The following is a 24,793-nucleotide window of genomic DNA, read 5'->3' as shown; positions in this document are numbered from 1 at the left end:
ATATTCATATAATTATATGATTTTTATATAATTATATGATTATAATTATATAATCATATGATTATATAGATATTCACATATACTATATAATCACATACATTCATATGCGTCTTCCAATTCAATTTTATATGAGTGGAGTTTCTAGAGAAGAAAGGAAAAGGATCATTGAAAAAGTCTTTTCTTTTAGGATGGAAAGGAGCTTTCTACTTTTCTACTTTCTACTGTTAACCTTGACTGTACTTGTTAGGTATTCTATTGATTTTTCAACAGACTTTCTCTTTTTTTTTTCTGGATGTATCTGGAACATGAACTCGGGTACACATAAAATTACTCTAACTGAAATGAAAAAAAAAACTTGATTCTATACACATTGTTTTTAAAGGCAAGTTATTAGTTTAAAACACAGTATACCTAAAGTTAGATGCTTATAAAATCAGAAGGGGCATAACATCACCCCCAGATCTTCCTGACCACAAGCATTCTTTTTATTATTTTTGAAGCCTGGTGGCTAATGTACTTCTTGTGTTCTTCAGTGCATAGGATCTTGATGATAGTATAAAAATGTCCTTACCACATTGTCCTCTCTGCTGTCCCACATGTTGTTTCTATTATGTATATGATTTTAAAATTTCTTATGATCTTGTTTAAAATATGTATTTATAAATTGTAAATTCTATGTTTCTGGTTTCTTAATCTATGATTTCCCCCTCTAATGTGGATGAATTCCAAGAAATTCAGAAATAATATCTAACAAGATCTGAGCAGAGGAAAGAGAAGAATGGCAAATAAACATTTTCCAGTGTCAGAGAAAGATATTCAATCTTTCAATGTGTTCAACAAATGGGTTTAATAATGCACATTTCAGTATAAAACAGTTCAGAACAGAAATATTTGCTACTCAGCCCATTTATCCTGGGAATTACACAACATGGACCATTTTCAATAACTCTTTTCATTATAATGATTTCCTCCTGCTTAGGCAACAGAGATGTACAAACCAGTTTCGTCTAGAAATGTAATATGTGAAGATACAAATGTATTAAAGAAATATTAAAACAAAAACATTTTCATCACTTTGGCTCAGCATTATAGCTTCTTTCTTGAGGTAATTGAGCTTTCTGAAAACTTCCAACCAGAATATAAAATTGCTTTTTATTCAGAACTCATACAACTAGACAACTTGAAAATGCAGCTTTCTTTTAAAGGCATGGTAAAGTGCTGGTAGATCAAAACAGAAGATGAAAATTTATTTTTAGGAAACCAGATTGTTTCCTAATTTTGTAACTTAAAAATCTTGAGGTGTCTTTGGAATCATAAAAGATCACTTTATTTTTCAATATAATATGGTATTTATTTAATTTTATGATATGTTGATCTATATAAATTCCATACTTACTTTTACTTAAAAAGGCACTTCACTTATATAAAACCTTTTCTACCATTCTGAATGATATAAATATAATGTCATCTATTTAACTATTCTTTCATAAATTCAGCAAATGGGTCTTGAAGGTATCCATAGTAATAGCTAGTTTCCCAAGTAATAGAGAAAATTAATATAATTTCCATATGACTATAATTTATAATAATAGTTGCCACAAAATAGAGGTCTGTGATAATTGTTCTACTAGTACAGGAACTTAGTACTTAGAATTAAATATTTTACAAAGTGCCTGAATTACAATAGCATAAAACACTGCCCTTATTCATGATTTAAGGCTTTATATTTTCAGGATTTTTTACCATGTTTGTGTAATTCTTGAGAAGCAGAACTTCAGGGAGGGTTTATTTACTGAGAAAATATTGTAAGGTACAAACCTGGGCACCAGCTGTATATGTTAAAAACAAATACAGCATACATGTTTCCTTCAGTCAGGGAATCCCTAATCTAATAGAAGAAAAGAAAAGCCCCAACCTATTTGCATTGAACATGTCTTTCATTCCTTTCTACTTTCTCACCACCACAGGAGTTGAACCTTATTAGACACCTGAGCAACCCTGTTATTTCATGGATACCCTCTAGGAGCAATAAGCATCACAATTGGTTCTGGCCAATTTTTCTGTTAGCCCATGATTGTTGATAAGACAAGTCAGGGTTTTCTAAAGCAACAGAGGCTACTGGTATAACACATGGGTTAGAAGTGCTGAGATGCATTTCTGATGCACTTGAGCAATGCAGTCTTTGATAAAATGACCTCTGATCTCTAAAGTAGGAGCTGCTTGAAAGAGCAAAATTCTACCCAGAAACAGAGCTATGAAAGACTTGTTCTGAGGTCTCTTCCTGGTGACAGGATGGGTTGTTTGCCTCCAACTCTGACTCTGTGAATGAGGCAGAAATAATAGAAGGAGGGGAGGACAGAGAGAGCTAATATACAAGAGACTGGCGCATATGAGAGAGGAAGTAGAGAAGAGAGTCAGGGAAGGAGAAGTTTATAGAAGTGAGGGAGGTGAAGAGGGAGGAAGGGAGGGAGGGAGGAAATAGAAGGAAAAGACTGAGCATATAACACAGTGAGTGCTAGACAGGTGTGGTGGCTGTACCAGGTAGACACAGAGTATCATGCAGTAAATCTTGGGCCAGGAGCCCAGGAACCAGGATAGTAAAATGCTAAGAAGCAACAGCTGTTTTGTTAGAGGGGGGTATTAGTAATAATCAGAACTAATGTGTAGTCATTCCTCTAAGTGCCTTACATGCATTAACTTATTAAATTCTCAGGACTCTCCTATAAACTGGGGAAGCTTATCAATTATCAACTCAGATAAATAGAGATTCAGATAAGTTAAGCAACTACTCAAGGACACAAAGCTAGCAAGTGACAGAGCCTGGATTTAAACCAATGCAATCCGGTGTCCTTAATCTTAGGCAACTATGCTACTCCTCACTGGCTCTCATCAGGCCTGAAAGAACCTGGAGCAATAAAATGATGGACTGAGACTCGAATCTGATCCCTTCTTGTTTCCAAACTGTTTCCTGCTCTTCATCTGAGGATAGACAAATGTTTTAAACAAAACTGAAACTTGCTACACACACATTGTAGTATAAGAATAATTTTAGTGAACTGAATACTTACTTTGTAGTCTTAGTCATTTTAGATCTAATTTTTACCTGTACAGTGGGAAACAAATTATCCTTAAGCAATACCCTTAATAATCCCAGCTGAAAGTCACTAGAAGGAAATTGGTTGGATATAAATATACCTAAATTTAGGAGGACTCAAGAAAGCATATAATATCTTGTAGCTAGTTTTCTTAATTAATACACTGTCACTCAGCCAAGGATAGGCTAGTTTTAAGTTTTGGTAATAGGAGGAGAGTTCACTCATTCATTTATTCAACAAATATTTATTTAGTGCCCACTATGCTCCAAATGTTTGTTTTAATGATACAAGAGTATATAAAACAAAGTTCCTGCTCCTCAGTAGATTACATTCTAGGGAGGTTGGGTGGAAGCTGATACTAAACAAATAAACAAATAAGCCTATAATGTGTCAGATGTTGATAAGTGCTAAGAAAGAAAAATAAAGTGAAGTAAAATGAAGCAGATGCAATTTATGTAGGGTGATCAGAGAATGTCCCTCTGGTGACTTTTTTCTTTTTTTTCTAAATGCTGGAAATCAGACCAAAGGACTCAAACATGCTAGGCAAGCATTCTATCAATAAGCCACATCTCTAGTTCCCTCTAATGACTTTTCAGTGAGACCCAAAAGAATTAAGAATGACTGAAGTTGTGTGGGTGAAGAGCATTTCAGCCTGAGAGAACAGCAGTGCAAAGGCTCAGAGGCATGATGAGCTTAGTGGGTTTGAGGGACAGCAAGGAGCAGTGTGGTTGTAGCAGAAACAAGAAGGAGCATGATGAGAAACATCAGAGCAATGGTGGAGTAGGGTAAGAGCATGTAAGGCCTTGAAAGTTGTGGAAAGGACCTAGACTGGACCCTGACACTGGAGGATCTTGACAGTGGAAGGAATGAGATGATATGACTTCATTTTTTTAAAGTATCACTTCCACTGCTGGGTAGAGAAGGCAGAGAGACCAGTCGGGAGTCCTTTGCAATAGGTAACTAACTGGTGAAGGTGGTTGCATTAGTGGTCCATCTGTGACTGTAGGGCTGGCAGGATTTGCTGGAGGATTGCCTATAGGGTAGGAAAACAAGACAAGCGTCAAACTTGGTTGCTAGATTTTTGGACTAAGTCACCAGACAAGGCAGTTTATTATGTAGTAAGGTGGAGAAAATTGTGGGAGGATCAGGCTTGAGAAGAAAACAAAGAGATCATTTTTAGATGTGTTATATTTGAGATGTCTACTAGACATCTCAGAAATACTTTTGTAGGCATTTGGATACCTGTCTGGAATTCAAAGCGTATGTCTGAATGGAGATATAAATTCTGAATTATCTACATGTAAATGGTATTTAAAATTACAGTACTAGAGGAACTCACAAAGAGTTTGAGAGTGGAGAGAGAGAGTAGATGAGTCTAAGGACTAAGTCTCTGAACACACCAACCCAGAAGTCAGGAAGATGAAGAGAAACCAACAAGGAGTGTGAATAGGAGTAACTGTGAGGGAGGAAAAGCAGCCCAAGAGTGGAGTCCAGGGACAGCCAGCGGAGAAAGCAGTACCTGAAAGGTGAGCAGTGAAAGAGTACAGACTTTTTCCCCTGGTTTCTTCTGTTTTCTCAGTGAAACCAAAGAAGGCATGTCATGACAATTAGCACAGGAAGATGTTGGAGATTTGAGAGGGCGGGAGAAGATACAACATTATCTTCCAGAAAGCAGGATAAAGAATGACTAAGGAAAGAGAGCAGCACTGTCCACAGGTAGTGGACTGTTCAAGGAACCAGCTCTTTTAGCAAAGACATGATGAGAACCCAGGTGGATAGGATGGCCCTGAGACAAAATACTCAATGTCACACTTGCTCAGCTTCAGTATCAGGTGGACATAAGTAGGGGAAAGGACACTAACAAAGTTAAAGAAAATTTCACAGAGCATCAGTCTCTAGTACCTGGTCAAGAAGAAAGACCAGGGAATAGGACTGGATTAAATAAAGGATTTCTAAAGGAAGCCTAAAACAATTGGATTCGAGAAACTCCTTATAACTGAGTGGTGGTTGAGTAGAGAAGCCAGAGATCAAGGGTATCCAGAGTGAGAAGGGCCCATAAATTTCCAGAAAAGAGTTCTGAAGTAAAGGAAAGATGAATGAAACATGGTTTGTGGTTAGGGTAGAAGCAATAAATACTACAAGAATAATGGAAACTCATTTTTTAAAATGTTTTTATTAATGTATTGTATTATTTTATTAATGTATATTTTATTAATATATTAATACACATAATAATATGGTTCATTTGGATATGTTTACACACATTTGTGACATATTTATAATCTAATTCTCTCCACTTCAATCCCCTATACTCTGAAAACTCATTTTTATGTGCCTAGAACAGGAGATGGTCTGATGACTTTCATGGAAGTAAATGGGTCTACAGAGCGATTCCATTGCTGATTGTTGAATCTTGGAAGGTATGTGCAGATGTTGGGCATGACCAAGAGGAAAAACTGGCAATGCAGGACAAAAGAACATTAAATCAAGAAGTGGCAGAAGCCATGTGTCATGACAGCTAAGAGAGGAAGAATTTTGAGGGGAAAAAAAAAAACAGTGTTAGAAGTGCTGTCCCTAACAACTATGGGAAATCTGGCACAAATGTCATCAATAACCATGTTGGAAAGAACAGTTTCACAGAAGATGTCTTCCCCAGACCTTCCATTAGGTAAGCATGGCCCAGTTTTAAAAAAAAAATGTGGGATTCCTAGTTCAAAAATCATTGAGATTGTATCTTAGTCTGTTTGTGCTGTTATAACAAAATACCTGAGACTGAGTGACTTATAAAGAACATAAATTTATTTCTCAAAGTTCTGGAGGCTGGGAGTCCAAAATCAGGGTACTAGCAGTTTTGATGTCTGATAAATGGATTAATCTCCACTTCCAAGATGACCTATTGCTGCACCTTCTAGAGGGAATGGTTACTGTGTCTTCCCATGGCAGAAGAGTGGACGAGCAAGAAAGATGAACTCTCTAAAACCCCTTTTATAAGGGCATTAATTCATTCATAAGTGAATTAATCACTTCCCAAAGACCCTACTTCTTAATGCCACTGCAATGGAGATTAAGTTTCAACATGAATTTTAGAGGTAACAGACATTTAAACCACAGTAGATGGCAATGATAGAGCATTCTACCAAACCCAGGGCCCTTTTGAGCATGGAGCCCTGTGCTGCTAAAGGACCCATGAAGCTGCCCTACCAGTAGGAAAGAAGAAAAGCAGAATGTCATTTCAAAACAGCAGTGAGCTTCTCTAGTATGATGGGTCTATCTTAAGGCAGAACCAGACAGCAAGTGAAAAGTTCTCTAAACCATCTGCCATTGGATATTTTAATTTGGCTGTCATCTCAAATTCAGAAGTGGAACTCTTAGCCTTCTCCAAGTCATCTTCTTTTGCCATCTTTCTCTCTCTTATGGGCTGCACCACGGCTTTTTTAGCCTTGGACCCAAAACCTGGTAAGAAGCTAGGTGCTATGCCTCAGTTTCATTGTCTGAAAAAGGAAAGTAATTAGGAGATTTAAAGAGGCTAAATAATGTAAAGTGCGTACAGATATCTTAACAGGCTATATGCGTGTTAGCTTTCTCATTATTCTTTTTGTCTCGTTATTAACTAAATCCTATCAGATGTTTACTTTGAATTGTCTCTTATAGCCACTCTTCCTCCCACCCCACCTTTCCTAGACTATTAACTGAGGTCTTTTCACCACTGGTAGGAGGCATTGGCCTCCCAGATTCTAGACTCTCACCCTGCTACTTCCAAAGTCCTCTTTCTTGCACCAGCTTTTGCCCTATGACTGCTCACTGTTCCAAGGACCACTTTCTCTGCTCCCAAATCTTAAATCAGTTTTATTTTTTGCATAATGATCAAACTTAAAACTTCCCTGTCATGGCTTTTCTTAACATAGTATGAGCCCAGCTGGTCAGACCGACTCTGCTTTGTGAGCTTTCCATCACCATTCTTTGTGTTCCTGTTGAGGAAAGCCATGGTATTGCAACCCAGAGATGAAGACTAGGAACACTGGAACAGCCAACATGGAGGCTTTTATTTGCCCTGCTTAAAGGTTCAACCTTCAAGAGGATAATATGGAATCCAGGACAGGGAAGGGAGGACGTAGGTGAGAAAGATGTGGCCTAGAAGAGTACCAAGTGACTTCTAAGGTAGAAATGATCTGATGACACCTTTGTTTCTCAGGACCTTTCATTCAGGAAACACTTCTTCTTTACTGCTCTGGACCAGGACTTATATATTAAGAAATAAAATCCCCCAGACCCTTCTACAAGGAGTCTATCATCTTTTCTACTCTGAGACATGTAGTCCTTCCCTTGCACAGTACCTCACAGTAGGAGACAGTGGAGAACAGAAGTCCAGGAGCCCTGCAATTAAGGTAACTGAGGGCAAGGCTAAGGAAGCCGTGAGAGAAACAGCTGGAAAAAAAAAAAAAAGTCTCATAAGACAAGAAGCCATGGAACTGCGGAGATAGATCTGGGAATCAAAAATGTGGGTGTGGAGAGTGAGCTAGCTCCCCTCGAGTGTTTCTAGGGAGAGAGTATGGGGTAGGAAATTGTGATGCTATTCTAAGCCAAGAAGATAAGGCAGAAGGCTAGGGAAGAGACTGACTTGATGACAAACTGGGAGACAATCAGACTCCAAGCAAGAAAAAACGGGAGGGGACCTGGGACTGCAAACGAGACCTTGCAGGGAGGCAAACAAGTGCAGGGTTTTAAAGACAAACATCAGCAAATACTGGGGTTATAGATAGAAAGGGCAGAATGGGGTAGTCCCTGGGAAGGAAGAACAAAGCCATGTGGAAGGAAAAGGGTAAGGAAAACAGTGAGGAACAGAGTAAAGGGATGAAGTGCTACTGGGTCAGATCTGAGCCAAAAAAGAGAAGTCTCAAATGAGACAACCCACCCTCTATAACATTCCTCACACACCCAGAGACATCAGTTGTTTTGCAAAGGCCCAAGATAATTTGGGTGTGTTCTGTTTCTACAGTTGCTCCTCCTGCAATGTGCAGATGTTCCAACCCAGCTAAAAAGAAAGGCATGTCCATGAAAGAATTGCTGTCCCTAGAAAGAGAAAGAACAGGCAATGTGATTTTGTGAAAGGGATACTGATTGCATACCAATACTCAATAAGTGTCTGCTAAATGCAAAATGTATAGTAGGCACTCATTTATTTGACTTTCATGCCAATCTATTGTGGCACTTTATAGCATACCTATTTTATGGATGAGGGACACTGTGGATCTGTAAGGAAACTTCTAATCCATGACTATCTGTTTCTAACTCCATATATTTCCCTTCCCTGTACATCTAGGTAGGACCTTAAAATCATGTGCATGGCCTGATGTGGTAGGAAAAAAGAACACAGAGACACAACCTCTTCCTCTACCTGTTTCAAAAATGGCTTTTGGTCAACTCTAGGAATATCTGATGTTACTGAAGTCCCTCAAATTCAAATCATACTATCTTTGGCCATCCCATCCATTGCCCTTCCAACTGCCTCAGTGGAATCTTGCTGCCTCTGATACATTTAATGATTTAGAGATACGTCACATCTCCCTAAGTTATGCTTGATGATGTTTGAAGAATTCCTTGATGACCCAAGAGTTATAATCTGGGATCTGGATGTGGTATTATAATTTACTTATCATTTTTTATTAATCAGGATTGATTAATTTACCATATTTAGCCTTAGCCAAATAATTAAACCTGGCTCTTCCCTCTCTATCTCCAATGAAAACACGTTTCCTAATGCTTTTCTAGAAGTCTTTCTATTTCCTTTTTAAAATCCAGAGACTTGAGCTAGAGAGAACCCAATATAATTTGCTTTTGAAATGCAGACACCTCTCTGGGTTACTGACATCAAGAGTCTCATCCCTGGCATTATTTGAGTTTGGGGGATTTATTAAAGCAGATGCGTAATGATGGCATTAGGCATAACATGCTGGACAGGACCCCAGCATTTTCAAGCTGCAACAGCTATAGAAATCATTCCAGTCTAATCATCTCTTTTATTGCCAAGGACCTTAAATCTTGGGGACTTGAATGTGTTGCCCAAGCTCACACAAATAGTTTGTGGCCAATTCCAGATTAAACTTTAGGTCTTCTGATAGTGAGACCAGCAACCTTCATTATACCTTCATACTTCCTTTGCAAAGATGAAATTATTTGATGCTTCTTTCCAAATAATTTTCATTATATCCTTCTGAATGATTAGCAAACCCATTTAATAGGCATAGACACTGAGTCCGAGAGGTTAAATGACTGATCCCTGAGGGTACAGTGAGTGTCACTGACAAAGAACTAAGAATAGAATCACAAGTCTACTAACTTAGAAGTCAAGGTTTCTATCTTTTAGGATATACTCATATAGATATTAAGGATACTGGCAAATAAAATGAGCAATATTTCCAGATTCTGGGCTACACAGTGTTTAATTTACCTCTCAGAATTTTGTATCTGCTTTTGTTTAAGAACATTGAATTGGAATTTTGAAAAGTAGGGAATAGAGAAATTTATCTAAGAACATTTTCTTTCAGACAAAAATGTTTTAAATGATCAACATCTACAATCCAAAAGAAAACATACCTAATCCACCCAAAGTAGCAGGATGACCTGGTTCTCTCCTGTTTAAGCGACTTGCAACACTGATTTCTCATGTTTCAAATGTTATTCTGGTTATGTCACAATGGCTCCAGTCTATTCTATGTCTGCTTGATTCAGTAACACTCCTGGAAGATGACAAGAACCATTACTGCATTCACCGGCCACCTATTACAGGCAGGGGACAAAGCCAGAAGTTGGAGGACTGTTAAAGGGAACAAGTCCTGGTAGGTGCTCTAGGGGGGAGCTCGGGGTGGTGAATAGCAGGGCATCAAGCTTTCAATGAGGTGGAAAGTGAATGGTCTCAAGATATTGGAGCAAAGAGGGGTATCTTCATGCTGGGGGAATTCCAAATGTTTTATAGGATCTGGGCATTAAAAAGATGATAGGATTGAGAAGAGGATTAAAAAGGAGAACTGCAGATAGAGAAGATGTGCTTCTGAGGTCCTGACATCAGCACACTGATCTTTAAACTTTATCAAAATTCTCTGCTGGCATACATTTTAAAAATTCTAATATATCCCCCTGAAAGAAAGAGAAAGAAGTTGTCCCAAAGACAAGGGACTGAAAGACACAAAGCCAATTTTTCCATACACAAACATTTGTTGGACATAAATTACATGCCAGTTACTATGCTAGGTACTGGCAATACAAAGAGAAGAGTAACTTTGTATGAATTTATAATAGAGTTTAAAAATTAGATGTCTCTGTAATCGGTGGTAAAATGTTTGCTCCACAAACATATGCTACTGTATACTTTCTTCTAGGAATTTAAAGAATTCTGCAAAGAATTCCATTCTATATTATTTTCAGGAAAAATCCAGAATAAGACAACATAAAATAGAATGACATGAATATGGACACACACACACCCTATACAATCTCATTCAATAAGTCAGATTTAATTGCATAATAGAAGAGACACAGAATGCCATTCACTCTGAAAGAATCAGGTTGCCTGGATACACCATACCTAGGGCACTGGGGCTGCATCTCTTAGCCCCAGGACCTCAGCATGCACCTCCTTCACTTGCCCCTGCTGCCAGGCCATTCACAGAAGTTTCTCCCCAGGTGGCTTCTTTGTCTCCTCCTACCTCCCAAATCCCACTTTATCATTATTCTCCCCTAGTTTGTTGTACCTTCCCTGCTCCATCTGAATGGTCTAAGAAGTCTACACACCTTTTAGCTCAACCAAAAGCAACTATAGCAACACAATTATTAGGCCATGTGTGCAGTATCGTCTCAGAAAAGAAATGTTAGATGCCAGTGAAAATGATAGGTCTTTGTAAATTGGAAGGAAATGTAGGTATTTCAATATGATCATCACCACCTATTTCCAGAGTTATTTTTCTGATTACTCAGAATTCTAATATAGATGACGAAAGGATCTTTAGGACATGTTTTGAACATGTCATAACAAAATGCCAAGAACATACAGGTATTTGCGCACAAACACATACACGTACACAAAGGAAAAAGAAAATACGGGTATTTATTGAAAGGAAAAAATAGAAAAGATTATGACAATTATACAAATATGAACATAGTATAGACATGTTGCACAGAGTTAATTATAGAGTAGAAGAACCCATGGAAACAGAATGTTCCAAAAGATAATAATGTCTGTTTTTTTTTTCTCCTTATATTACTATATATTTCTTTCCATCACAGCAAACATCAACATCTTTTCAACTCTCAGTGCTCAAATGGAATGCATTAGACCACATGCAACAATAAAAAGAGAAAAACCCAAATCATTTCCAAATCAACTGGCAGCAATTTATTTAGAAGACTGAGCTTTAAAAATTATTTGAAGTTCAGAAATTTAAATTTGAAAAAGTTGATAATATAATTGATTTTTCCTAGGGCATTTAGAAAATTTTCAATATTATATTTTAGGAGAAAACCCAATAAAATATCTTGGAAATGCCTGGGGAGGGTCAGAAGAATGCACTAAAATGCACTGTACAATATTATACTGTTTCTACCAAAAGTGCGTTTTTTTGTGGTAATTATTCAACATTTTTCATATATATACAAATCAGTTTAAAACACAGGGTAACTTGTTTTCAAAGTTATTAAAACATAAATACTTTTATCAAAATAGCAAACAGGAGAAATTTATAAACAAAAATCATATGAACCTCCAATTAAAATAATTATAAATTATAGCAAAATTTCATTTCTGAGCTTTTGAAAAGGCATGTTAGAAATTCAAATAGCCAAATAAATCAGAGATGATGTAGAATTAGATATCCATTATATGATTCCTAATTTCTAAAATTACTCATTTCTTTAAGAAGGTTAAAATTATAAACCAGAACTTTACATTTAATTTCCATGTAATGGAAAACATTTACAGGTATTTGATGTAAAAATGTTCCCACATGAAATACATGTTATATGACACTAGGGAAACTTTTGTTGTAAGTCACAACACAATAGAGATAAATCCATGAACTCTAACTTTAAAATACCTGTAAGATTATTTTGAATTGTAACGACAGAATATCTGATATGTGGTATGAAAATACTGGGTCCCGTCATTACTCTCGAATACTGTGTTTTTGTTCATAGAAGATTCCTAAACAAAGGAGTCGGAATTTAGTTCACAGTTCATAAACTTTGTAGAAATTTTGTTATGATAACCTGTATCCACAGAGGAAGTTATCCATAAACAAAAACCATCTGATATTTACTAATTTTGTACAATCCATTGTAAAACTTCCTTGAGTCTGAATTTTTTACCAGCTGGGATTTAAAGTGAACCATAACCAGGGAGAGAGAACAATGATAAATTAGCATAAAACATAAACTATGCCAGGAAAAGAAGAGGACAGAGAGTTAACACCTGCTATTACATACATAATTAAATAAAATGACATTTTTTTACATTGCCCAAGAGATGTAAAACCTAACTCATCGAAATTTTAATCTAGTAATGATTGTTGTCAAATCCAGTAATTAAAAATACTACCCAGTGTAGAAAAGACACTCTTCTGTTAATTTTAAAGATTTTTACAGCTTAATGTTTTTAAAACAAGTTATTTACTCAAATAAATTCTTGCCATCATGTGTTGGTTCCTGTAACTATTTATTGGTCATTATTTCTTGATATATAAACATATTAATTACTAGCAAGCAAATCTTGTTTTAAAAAGCCTTAATAAGTGGGCACAATTATCAAAATGGAAGATTCCTATCTGTATCTCTAGTTTGAAGTCCAATTAGTGATTTGTAGTCATTCAATATTTTATGTAAAGATAAACTCTAATTTGCTTTCTTAAATGTATAATATAAAATGATAGACAACAAATGCAAAATTTATTCAGAAACTGGATTTTATTTTAGAAGATATGCTCTTAAACACAAATGTATTTTATAAACTTTATAACTCTTAAGCTTAAAGATATAATTATTCACCTTTATTATTTAAGAAAAATTATTATAATGCATTGCAAAATGTTTGTTAGTGGAAATGCATCAATTCTTATTTCTGTAACCTTTCTTCACACTGCAATACAGAATTAATTTTATAAAGGCAAAAATTTGATCTACAATGAAATTGGTGATATGGTTTATAATTCAAAAAAAGCAAAAGATTTATACAGAATGTTTCCAATTCAAACAAAATTTTGTTGGGTTTTTGTTTTTCTATAAAGCACCAAAATATTTCTATTTTCTTCTTGTTTTTTTTTTTTAGTTTTGCTTTAAGATGTTTAAAAAGGGTTTCAAATATTCTACAGATACAGATTTTGGAGAACACTGAATTATTTCCCCAAAGATAGCTATTTTACTTTATTGTAGAATGTTTTGAAGACTTTTCCCCCCTTCAAAATCTCATTTTCACCTGAAATAATTGCATTCAGGTCTTCTCAGCAGGTACAATATACATTTTTACAAGGTTTCACATTTCAAAATTTCAATAATGCACTTAAACTAAGCACTCCTCTTTGTGTGTGTACACGTGTCTATTATCTTGCAGTTCTGTTATTTACACTAAATTTTAGTCTTTTTAGCTCCTCAAAAATACCTTAGTGAACCCTCAGCAGTTGCTAACCACTTAATAATTGTGACCCCGCCAGCCCCTTCAAGTAGATCGTTAACCACAAGAGTCCTGATGATTTCCAAACCATAGCCTCTGTCCAAAAGGAAAAGATAGGGCTTTGTGAGGCCGAAAGGAAGCGAAGGAAAACAAAACAAATGTAGTTCATGCTGAAAGTGAAAAGTGCTTGGACAGATTAGTATTTTCTTTTCTACAAGGCATCCTGCCAGACTTTTTTTTTTTTTTTTTTTTTTTTCTTAATAGAAAAGAGTTGTTTTTTGGTCTGATTTTTCGGTTTCTTGGAAAGTGTTGGTATTTACCACCCCCACCGGCTCTTCATAATTATTGTTGGTTGTTTTGTGTTTTTTCCATCCGTCCACATCGCAGACCGCCGATATCCCCGCCTCACCCTGTCAAAACTCCAACTCTGGGCGACCCTGGGTGTGGAAACTCTGCCGACTCCCGACGACACCTCCCACCCTTACCCACTCACGCCGCTTATTTTAGTCGCGGGATCCCCCACTCCAGTTGCAGTGAAAACCGGAAATTTTCATTTACCCCCCCCTCCCCGCCTCCCTTCTCGCCCCCTATTCGGAGCGGACTGCTGGGGAGCTGGGAGGCTCCGAGCACGGCCGGGGCTCGGCCGCCTCCCCCCTCTCCGGAAGGCTTTAATTTGCACACTTGCTTGCCACCGCGCCGCGAGCCCCTGGCCCTGCCGCCCGGTGGGTCTCGGGCAGAGTACGCGCCGCGGGTCCCCGCCTCCGCCCCTGCCGCGCGGCCGCCCCCATCGCCTCCCCAGCTCGGGCCCCCAGCCCCGGCCGCAGCCCCGAGGCCCCCGTCCGCCCCCAGCGAGCTGCGCGGGCGGCGCCCTCCGCGGTCCCTCCGCCCTCCGCCGTTGTGCCCACCCCCTCGCCCTCGCCGGAGAGAGTGCTGGTAACTCCTTCCCCAGTCTGGTTACCTGCTCCGCGCGCGGTGGACACGTGCGGAGGTCTGAGTGACACTCGTAGCCCCCTCGGGAGGCCCGACGCGCCTGGGCCCCTCAGGTGAGGAGCTTTGGTCTCTGGTGGGTGGGCTCGGGGTGGGGGGTCCCAGGGGACATCTGGGGGATTGCTAGGGTCGGAGACAAGAATGTGGGTGGGGGCGAGTGGGGGGTGGGGGGAAACTGTGTGTCCTCGAAATCGACTTTGGTTAACCCCTTACGAACTGAGATGGGGTAAGTTACGGGGGCCGGGTTTGGGGAGCTAAAAGGAGTTTTATCTAATCTGGCGGGAGGGGGACATCCCGCACTAGGACACCCCGATACCAAGATCCTGTGCCAGCTCCCACATATCTGTGCGCACAAACACCCACACATACACTTCTCATCCAACTTCTCCAAACGGAACTTGAACTCTACTCGGACATTCACATAATAATCTACATTCACCGTGTAAAATGCACTGCCTCTGGGGACTCCATGCTGGAGAACGTGTTTCCGTGCCCCCCAATTTATTTCCCCAGGAAAGCTCTCTCTGCAGCTTGTTGAGGTGTGGGTGTGGGCTCCATTTTCCCCACCATGAAATAAATGTTAATGCGGGCTTCCTGCTGGCAACCCCGCGGGTGTGTTATGCACAGAGGAGTGCACGCAGCCGACCAGTGCCCAGGCTTTCAGCCCCGCGAGGACGCACGTTTGCTTTAGTTTCCAAGTTTATTTTTATTAAAATATCGAAGTTAAAACGCACGCCCGCAGCGAGCAGCTCTGGGCCCCGCAGCGCGCTGGTCGGTGTGCACGTGGGCGCATCTGCATGTGCGCACACGCGGGAGTCGCGGTCCCCGGTGCGGCCTCTTCTCGCTGCGCTGGTGGCGACCCTTGCGGTGCTTGGCAGGCTTCGGGAGAGGCACATGAAGGATTTCATTGAGTGTGAAGACAGAGAGCAGAGACAGAAAGCAGAAGGAGGCGGCTGCAGCCTTTGTAGTCGCGGAGGAATGCGGAAATGTTGAAGCACTATGTCAAACTTTTTTGAAATGGGGTCAAGTCACATTCAGCCAGCGTGGGAAAGCAACAACAACAACAAAAAAAAGTGGAGGAGAGGGGGGGAAAAGGCATTGCTGCTCCCGTTTCCCTCTGCTGAAGCCGACCGTCCGCGAGCGAGGGGGGAGAGCAAGCGCGGGTGGTGCGGGGCCGGGCGGGGGCAGCGGGCGCAGTTCCCTGCGGGGGTGGGACGTCCCCGACGCTTCCTTTGCGGCGGGGCCCAGGGCTGGACTCGAGCGGGAGGGGGAGGGGGACGTGGGAGGGGAGGACTGGGCGGCCGCCGGCTGCTCCCCCGCTACCTGTGTGGCCCTCGACCTGGCTCATACCCCGGGGCAGACTCTGGGGGCTCTTTCCTCGGCTTTTAAGGAAAGTTTTGAAAAGAGTAAGTGTTGAGAGGCCCTGCCCTCGCTGCGGTCCGCTCCGCCCGCACACCGTGGGGGTCGCGCTATTTGTTGTTTCTTTAATTCCTGGCAGAAAGCGAGCGGCCCGCGGTTGCGGGGCAGGTAACTCCGAGGTGTCCTGGGAATTCTGGACACGTTGCTAGCGTGGCGAATGTCCGGCGGTGGCTGAGGCGCCCGCGGGGGAGGGAGTTTCCCTACGTCCTGTAGGGGAGGGAAAGTTAGGGTACCCCTTTCAGGCACTTTCTTGTGCAGAGGGTTCTGGGGATTGGGGGCGCCCAGCTGAAGATAGGACCTGGCCCAAAGGGCAGTGGAGCAGCCACCCGCGCTACTTATATCAGGACGACCCTGGCAGTGGGGAAAGGTTCCTGAGTCCGGGTACCCTCGGCACAGCCCCCTCTCCCTCACCCTAGGAGCCATAGCCTTTACTACCTCCACCCCCACCCTTTTTAGGGAGGTGGCGTTTTGCTCTGGTTGAAATCAGAAAACTTCAAGTCAAGACACGGTTATGGTGTCTTCTTCCTTAAGTTACTCTCTTAAGGACACGACAAGCGAAAGTGTGGCGAACATCCCTTTCTCCCACTCTTGGGCTCCCGTGGGGGACCCCCCCCCTTCCAGGGCCTCTCGTCCTCCCACCCCAAGTAGCCCCAGCCCTCCCCAACCGGATGGTTGTCTTCCCTGGGTTTCCACCAGGGAGGTCCTCCGAATCAGAGGAGAATTCCATTTCCCACCAAGACTCCTTTACCCCCTCAAAGACCGTTTGCGTGTGCGAATCGTTTTTAAATGTCTCCTCGAGGAAAAACTGAAAGTAGAAAGAAAGGAAGCAATTTCCAAGCAGATGTCTGACCACCCCTTCTCGCACACTCCCAGCATCGGATTACAGGGTCCCGAGAGCCCCCACCCACATTCTGCGGCCCCAAACGGGTGGACCCTCAGTCCGTTCACACCACATTGTGCACGGTCCCTGAAGGCACCAGGACCCCCACCCCCTGTACGTCCAGGTCCCAGGAGGCGAGGAGGGTAGCCGCGCATACAATCATAAAGGTATAAATATTAAGCCGTGACATTGACGTCCCCGGCGCCTCCCTCCCCCCCGCGCTCCCAGCACACTCTGGGCTGCTCGGCACGCCCCCTCCCGTTCCACTGCGTCCCGCGCGGCGCGCTCATCCCCGAGGGGCCCCTGCAACCTCTCCGCGCGAAGACGGCTCCAGCCCTGCAGGGAAAGAAAAGTAACTTCGCTTTTCTCGGTGAAACCAGGAAGGATTAGGAGGCTTGGAGAAGGCCGGAGCTCGCGGAGGGTAGCGACTCGGGCTTCATGAAGGAGGAGGAGGGGAATCTAGAGGAACCCCGTGGAAGGCTCTTGGGATGTCTGATTGCACTTTCTTGTCTTCCCGTCTTCTCTTTTAGGTGCAAAGATTGTGGACCGAGACGCGTTCGGACAGAGACTATGTAATCGGTGCGGTGTCTGTGTAGAGGACTTCGCTTCGGGGAGGGAAGAGGAGGGATCCACTCGCTCCTCCGGCGGCGACTCGGCAGGCGGAGTTTCGCGGCGGCACCAGGGTTACGCCAGCCGGCAGAGAGGTCGCTCCATCCAGTCCAGCGGCTGCGAGAGCCCCTGAGTCGGAGCGCCGGAGCCAGCGGGGGCGAGGGCGAGCAAGACCGAGCTCCGGGAGCACCGGAGGAGACTAGCGAACCAAGCGCACACCCGCCCGCCCCAGCGGCGCCGTTCCGAGAGGCGTCCAGGCGACATGGAGAAGGACGGCCTGAGCCGCGCGGACCAGCAGTACGAGTGCGTGGCGGAGATCGGGGAGGGCGCCTATGGGAAGGTGTTCAAAGCCCGCGACCTGAAGAACGGAGGCCGGTTCGTGGCACTGAAGCGCGTGCGGGTGCAGACGGGCGAGGAGGGCATGCCGCTCTCCACCATCCGCGAGGTGGCGGTGCTGAGGCACCTGGAGACCTTCGAGCACCCCAACGTGGTCAGGTGAGCTGGGTGCAGCGCCCGCACTGTCGGGGGCAGCGCTTCTAGTGAGGCCGGGCCGGGGATCCTCGGACTTAGGAAGGTTCCAGGCAGGGGGGCTGGGGAAGGCCAAGGCCACCCGTCGATCTGACCGAGTAAGTTTTGTTGCCAGAGCCGGTGACCTTACCAGCCAGAAAGACCAGTCAGAAAAAGAGACCTACGCAGGCTTCCCCCGCTGCTGGGCAGTTCCGAAGCCTGTCCTGAAGGAGTTGGGTGCCTTTTAGGGACGTGGAACCTACCAACTCGAGGCACTCCCCGCCAGCCCCCACATATTTTTCTCTGCCATGGAGAATTTTTGAGAAACTGAAAATGAGTGAGAAAGATAACAGGTTGCAGGTGATAATTAGTAGGACGGGACTTTAAGGGTGGAGCCTAGCGTAAGTACGGCTTTAAAGAAAATGAAGAAACTCAAGAATATGTTTACCAATCACACCCAGTTTCTTTTTGTTAAAGTTTCATAATAAAAGTGGGTTCTGATGGTCTAAGGAATTTCAGTGCTGATGATCAGTGTCAAGCAGCGTCATTTTAAAAATGTCTTCCAAAAACTGTTACCTGTTTGTCTGACTTCATATCTCTGGGCTGACACAGTCCTTAGATTCCCTTTCCCAAGGGTTAGATGTGAGTCCATGTTATGGTATCTTTAAATTCCTTGCTTTTCTTGGACTGGTCCTGCAAGTTGGTGGGAAGACAGCAGTTAACAGTCTCTCTTGTGAGTAGTAACCAGTATTAAAAGAAAGTGTGTGGACTTAGTATAATGGTGTTCTCTTAGTGATCCTGGAATTTCCCCATTGTGTGGTTGTGTCATCCCTTTCTTTTTAAACAGATGCATAGCTTCATAGCTTCAAGTCGAAAAGAAGTGGACAGAAGCTTCTTCAAATTGGGTTGTGATTTTACCTTTTTCAGCTCTTTACCTTCAGTGTGTTGGAGAAAGGAGATCCTGGGATCTTCTTGTCTACTCATCCATCTAGGTATCCTGTTGAGCGACTGCATGCCTACTGTGTGTCCTCCATGAAATTATGTAAATAAACACAGCTAAATATTCTTGTAAAAAGTCAAACAGTTTAACATTAGTCCTCAAAATGGAGAGACCCAAGTCTGACCTTTGAAATACCAAGCCCTCTGTGGACTTAGGGAGACCAAGTGTCTACGGAATCTCCCTGGGAGGTTTTAACTTGTCTCCTCTTATCCTGGGCTGGGTGATTTGTGTGGTGTTTTGTTCCCCACACAGTGAGAATCAGGGGGAAGGACAGCAAAGAATCATAAATACATAAATAAGGTAGTCAAGGGCAATAGAGAGAGGACCCCCATTATACTATATTTTAGCTAGTCAAGTGGTAGGAGGCAAAAGATAATGAGACTGGGAGGAGTGTTTAGGAAAATGGAATTTGTGTAAAAGCAATAATTACCTTTTGTATATTTGTTAAAAAGCAACAATAACCCTCTGGGGGGTGGTCTTTGTGCCATTGGAGGGAAAGAAGAAGGGTACCTTTAGCTCCCTATAACTTAGTTATCTTCCCACAGGAATCACTGGAGCACTCTCAAAGGATGAATTCTACCACTAGAATTTTAAAATCAAAGTTCTCACTTTATTGCCCGTTATCTATGGAGTGTTCAATTAAAGTCAATCATCATGTCTACAAATAAAGTACACCCTACCATGAAAAGCGATTAAAGAGGCATTCCTGTGTATTCCTATAGTTTACAAAGTGCAGTCCATTCTTATAACAGAGGAAGGCTGCTTTTCCATTGTGCTGGTAGATTTGGCTGATCTATCCCATTGTGATTTATCCAATTTTAAGTGTGGCTTTGTTTTTAGAGAGTTCTGACTGACCCATGACTTGGATTCTGAATTGTGAATTTTGGAAGGATGTATTTATAAAGGCATATTTTTCTAAAAATATGTTTACCTGTTATGTGATAATGATGACTGTTACTTCTTGGAGTTGGGAGGATAAAATTGAGATAATGTATGTGAAAGCACTTTATAAATTTTAAAGTACTTTGAATATCTGAGCATTTGTATTCCAGTAGGTTAATAGGACCCTTACCCTTAAACAGATTCCCAAGAAGGCCTCAATTTACCTTTTTTTTTTTAAAGAGTAAATCATATTCAAGCACAGACTTTATGGGCTTTGGAACCAAGAAACTACTTAGCCTGAAGCTTTTCAGAAAAGGCCATCAGTCATATGCTATGAAATCAGTGACACTTGAAATTATTGATGAGGTCACTCTCACGAGCTACAGATCTCTATTCCCTTTTTGTTTCCTTCCTGTTTCTTCTCTTCCGCCTTTGCCTTGGGGTAACCACTGTCCCCAATGACTTGCTGGGCCAGACTAGGAATTCCGAATTTTAGAGGTTGCTAATATATTTTCAAGCAGGCTCAGGAAATCAAGAACAAGTGACAACAGTCCTTTTCCTTCCAAGGCAGAGTGTCAAAGTTGGCCTCCAAAACTGTGATTTGTTGTTGTCCTAGGATAAGTTTTACAGCCTTATACTTGGTTCTTTAAATGTTGCTTAAAAAGGCAGATGCCTTTTTAAGTGCCTTCAAGTCATAAGTAATTGATCATAATTATAGGCCCTTCCCACAGATAGTTAAGCCTCTAAGCTTGAAGGAATGCAATAAACATATTAGCTTTTTTTTTTTTTTTTTTTCCAAAAGTTTAAGATTCAATTTTGGTGGATTTGCCAGAAAAACTGACTTGTTATTGCTGGCACTGGTACTCTGCGCATGCACAGGGATAGTGATTTGAAATTTTTGCTTACCTGCACTTGATGTCTCCCAGGTCCATGCTTGATCAGCCAGTGTCTGAGATGTAAATTTATTCTTAATTTTATAGCTGATAGTCCCTAATTCTGGAGCCTTTGCCAGAAGCAGACTTCAGTCTGAACTTATATTGAAGCCTCTGCATTCCACAAATGAGTTCTATTTTCGATCGTGAACTAAAATATATAAAGAGATAAAAACAATAGTATGTTTTATCAGCACTCTGTTTATTCACCCAATATTTATTTAGGACTTACTGTGTGCCGGACACTTGCAGAAGCTGGGGGTATAACTATGAACAAGTCAGAGGAAGCCTCTATGTTTGTAGAAGTTGCGTTGTAATGGATGAGAAGCTCTTTTTTTCTTTAAAAAAATTTCACTTGTCTTTATTTCAGTTGCTTTGTTTTGCTATGTTTAACCTAAACAGTTTTATAAAGCAACTAATATTTGTGATAATTTAGCTACCAGAAACTGCTGATTGAGTAAGCAAGTTAACAAGTTAACCCTAATCAGAATCAAACGCTTTTTGAAGATTAAATTTCAGCCTACAGATATACAAATGAACTTATATAAAGAGGCATTGACATGCAACTAATATAGGTGAACATTTGAGCTCCATTTATTCAACAAGTGTTTAGGAAGGACCTTGTCTTTAAAAACCATGGGTCTAGGTGCTGGAAAGACACAGAGTAAATCACATCTGGCTGTCCTCCTCAAGTTTCCCCTGTTGGAAGAAATAAAAAGTTCATCACAAAATGGATACATAATAGCATCATGTGCCATAAGTGAGGTACAGGTAAGTGCTACCTGTATTGTCCTCAAACATTAAGTCTATTAGTGTAACAGCCAAATGATTCAAGTTCAAGTATTGGTTCTAGAAACTAAAGGTTACTACATATTAGTGGTTAGATTGTAATATTTAAATGTCTAAATATGTTAAATTATCTTTCTTAGAATATTTAGTCACTGCTTTAAAACAAAACAAAGAACAAAGTGAAAGCTGTGCAGCACAATGATTATTCAAGGAAATTTTTCAAAATTTATTTTTTTAAGTATCTCAATAATATATTGTGTAAAAAGAGTAATAATATATTTTTTGTGGTTTTGTTTTGTTGTTGTTGTTGTTTGTTTGTTTTTTAGAAAAAACTTCATCATTAACAGGGTAGAAGAAATATGACATAATTTGACTCAGAGTAAAGACAGGTCTTTGGGTCTTTGGGTGAATTAGTTCATAAGACTCATGAATTAAAATGTTATTTTTGTGGGTAAATAATAATTTTATTAGATTTTATTTCAGTGAAAACGGGAAAAGCAGTTTAAATCTCCCTTTAAATTCTAATGTTAAAAGTATATTTGTTCCTTCATTCTCTGAGTTTCTTGGAAGTTTCCCAATTTATCAAGGTTGCTTAGTAAATGAACATTTTCACAGTGAATGGAGTTCTTCTCATTCCTTGTTTCTTCAGAGGAATTTGATAATGCTGAATATTTGTACTTGGCAGTTGTATCCTTTTTATGTAACTATTAACATCATGGAATTATTAGAATTTCTCAGTGGAATCAAGGAGAAAATAGTCTATCAGAAGAAACTTGAATATCTTCTGGGACACTTTCCTGTGTTTAAGACTTGGGTAAATGACAATAGAAATAGACTCCTTGTTAACAGTACATTATTCTGTTTTTTGAAAAAAAATATGCCTTGCTATTAATGATTCCTTGGGAATTTTGTTTTAAGAAGGAAACACCTAGTACTAGACTATATCATTGTAAAATCAAGGATATTAGGGTTTAGAAGACACTTGGTAAATCTTTTAGTCCTTTCATGTTACAGATAGGAAACTAAAGCCTTAGAAGTTTAAAGCCTTAAACTTTTCCCGACTAACCATTTTTGTCTTTAATACTAGCATTTGTTTTGGTATTTTCTTGTGTTCTTTGTGTACCCTATAGTCAAACAGATTCCTCCATGTCCCCAAATGTCCTTCTTGCCTTACACTTAACCTGTATGATTTTCATTTGGATCGCACTTGAAGCCCCTTCCTGCACCACTGTTTCCACCTATTGAAATGCTACCTATCCTTCAGGGCGAAAGTTTTATGCCACCTTGTAGTGCATTCTTGGGTGCCTACATTTGGATGATGTTTCTGCTTCCTTTGAACCTGTCAACTTTGGACTTCCTTGGTGGCACTTAGTATATATATGCTCTTTTGTATAAAATCTGTTGTGTAAAATATAGTATTAATCCCCTTCCCTCATGATTACCTTTCACTGACTCGCTGCCCTTTCACACCCCTGTTGTAAGCTCCTCTAAGCAGGAAGTGTCTTGAGATCTTGTTCATCCATTGGCAATAAAATGAATGAATAGCAAATGAGTGAAATCATAAAAAAGGGTCCAGTTATTAAGGAGGGAACCATATGGGTTATTTCCATTACATGAAAGAATGTTGATATTAAGGAGTGTCAAACAAAGAGGGAGAACAGATCTGTGTATTGGATTACACTTATAGGTTTCCTGGGAAATTATTTTAACAATACTGAAAAAAATAAAGTTTCATTTTTGTTTAACTGCAATCTATATAGTTTATGTCAAAGTGAGTTTTGGAGTTTAAGTAGTTTATTCTCATAGTTAGCTTTGCAGATGAACTGAATTTATATTCTGTGAAGAAGATATTAACTTTAGGAAGTGAGCACATATTCAGTAAAAATTGAAAATGCCTTGAAAAATGTTTAAATGTAGGAATGTAAGATATTATAAATACATTTTAATTAATTGCTTGAATTTTTTTTTACATTTGTCTTTTCCCATTAATTTAAATTTCTTTGACTTTCTGTAGTAGAAAAAACTGTTAGAGCAGAATTAGGTAAATCATCTTAATAATTTCCCAAAGGTGATGATTCTGGATTCCCTTCAGACCTTGTCATCTACTTCTCCACATAATTTATGTCAAGAGAATTTGGATTTCACCTTGACATATCAGTAGGTTTAGCTAAGAACTGTTCCTCCATCTTGAACTAATTCCAGTTCCTCAAGACACATATGGCTGGTGTGTGTGCGCAAATGTGCATGAGATACACATGCAGAACAATTGACTGCAAAGTTTCTGGAAGAAGAAATTGTATTGTGTTGTTGGTTATTGTATCTCAAACACTTAGCATGGTGCTTGGCATTTTGTAGCCCATAAATATTTGTGAATGGAAAAATGAGTGTATTTAGGAATTCAGAATTTAACTTTTTTAGTCAAAAATGGATAATGATGTCTGAAAACATGGAGTTTCTAGCATTCAACAAGTATTTATTGAGCATCTATTATATTTGATTCTTTGTTAAATTAAGGTAATTATCACAAAAGTATCTGCATATTGAAATGTCTGTCCAACAAAAAGGTTAGGAAGTCTGTAATTTGTATATGTTTAAAATTTTTTCATTATAATAATTTGCGGGGGTGGGAGTTACTGGGGATTGAACTCAGGCGCACTTTACCACTGAGCCACATCCCCAGCCCTATTTTGTATTTTATTTAGATATAGTTCTCACTGAGTTGCATAGTGCCTTGCTTTTTTTGTTGAGGCTGGCTTTGAACTTGAAATCCTTCTGCCTCAGTGTCCCGAGCAGCGGGAGTTACAGGAGTGCACCACTGGACCTGGCTCATAATAACAATTTTAAAAAGTGTACCTACTGGTAGACTAGGAATCAGGAAACTTTGATTGTATTCTGACTCTACTTATTAGCTGTGTGGTCTTGGTTCAATTCCTAATGACTGTTGACTTCCATTTCTCCACAGTAAAAAAGGAATTATTCCTACGCTTGTACCTTAGTGGGTTATTATGATCAGATGAAATTATGAAAACGAAGATCAAA

At 40.5% G+C, this 24,793-nt stretch overlaps 2 protein-coding genes across 2 annotated transcripts in view; both read left to right on the top strand.

Moving 5' to 3' along the window:
• The first annotated feature begins 15,183 nt into the window (after nt 1-15,183).
• Nucleotides 15,184-17,785, top strand: LOC139706040 (uncharacterized). The gene is made up of 3 exons (XM_071613566.1): nt 15,184-15,649; nt 15,705-16,142; nt 17,566-17,785. The coding sequence occupies exons 1-3, from the start codon at nt 15,184-15,186 to the stop codon at nt 17,775-17,777; spliced, it is 1,116 nt and encodes a 371-aa protein (XP_071469667.1). The 3' UTR covers nt 17,778-17,785.
• A 4-nt stretch (nt 17,786-17,789) lies between these two features.
• Cdk6 (cyclin dependent kinase 6) overlaps nt 17,790-24,793 on the top strand; it is a 212,554-nt gene continuing 205,550 nt past the window's right edge. Inside the window, exon 1 of the mRNA XM_027919898.2 lies at nt 17,790-18,139. Coding sequence (XP_027775699.1) covers nt 17,907-18,139 — 233 coding nt within the window. The 5' untranslated portion in view covers nt 17,790-17,906. The remainder of the gene's footprint in view (nt 18,140-24,793) is intronic.

This window comes from Marmota flaviventris, chromosome 1, assembly GCF_047511675.1.
Source record: "Marmota flaviventris isolate mMarFla1 chromosome 1, mMarFla1.hap1, whole genome shotgun sequence".
Lineage (NCBI taxonomy): Eukaryota > Metazoa > Chordata > Mammalia > Rodentia > Sciuridae > Marmota > Marmota flaviventris.
This window is presented reverse-complemented; position numbering and strand designations above follow the sequence as displayed.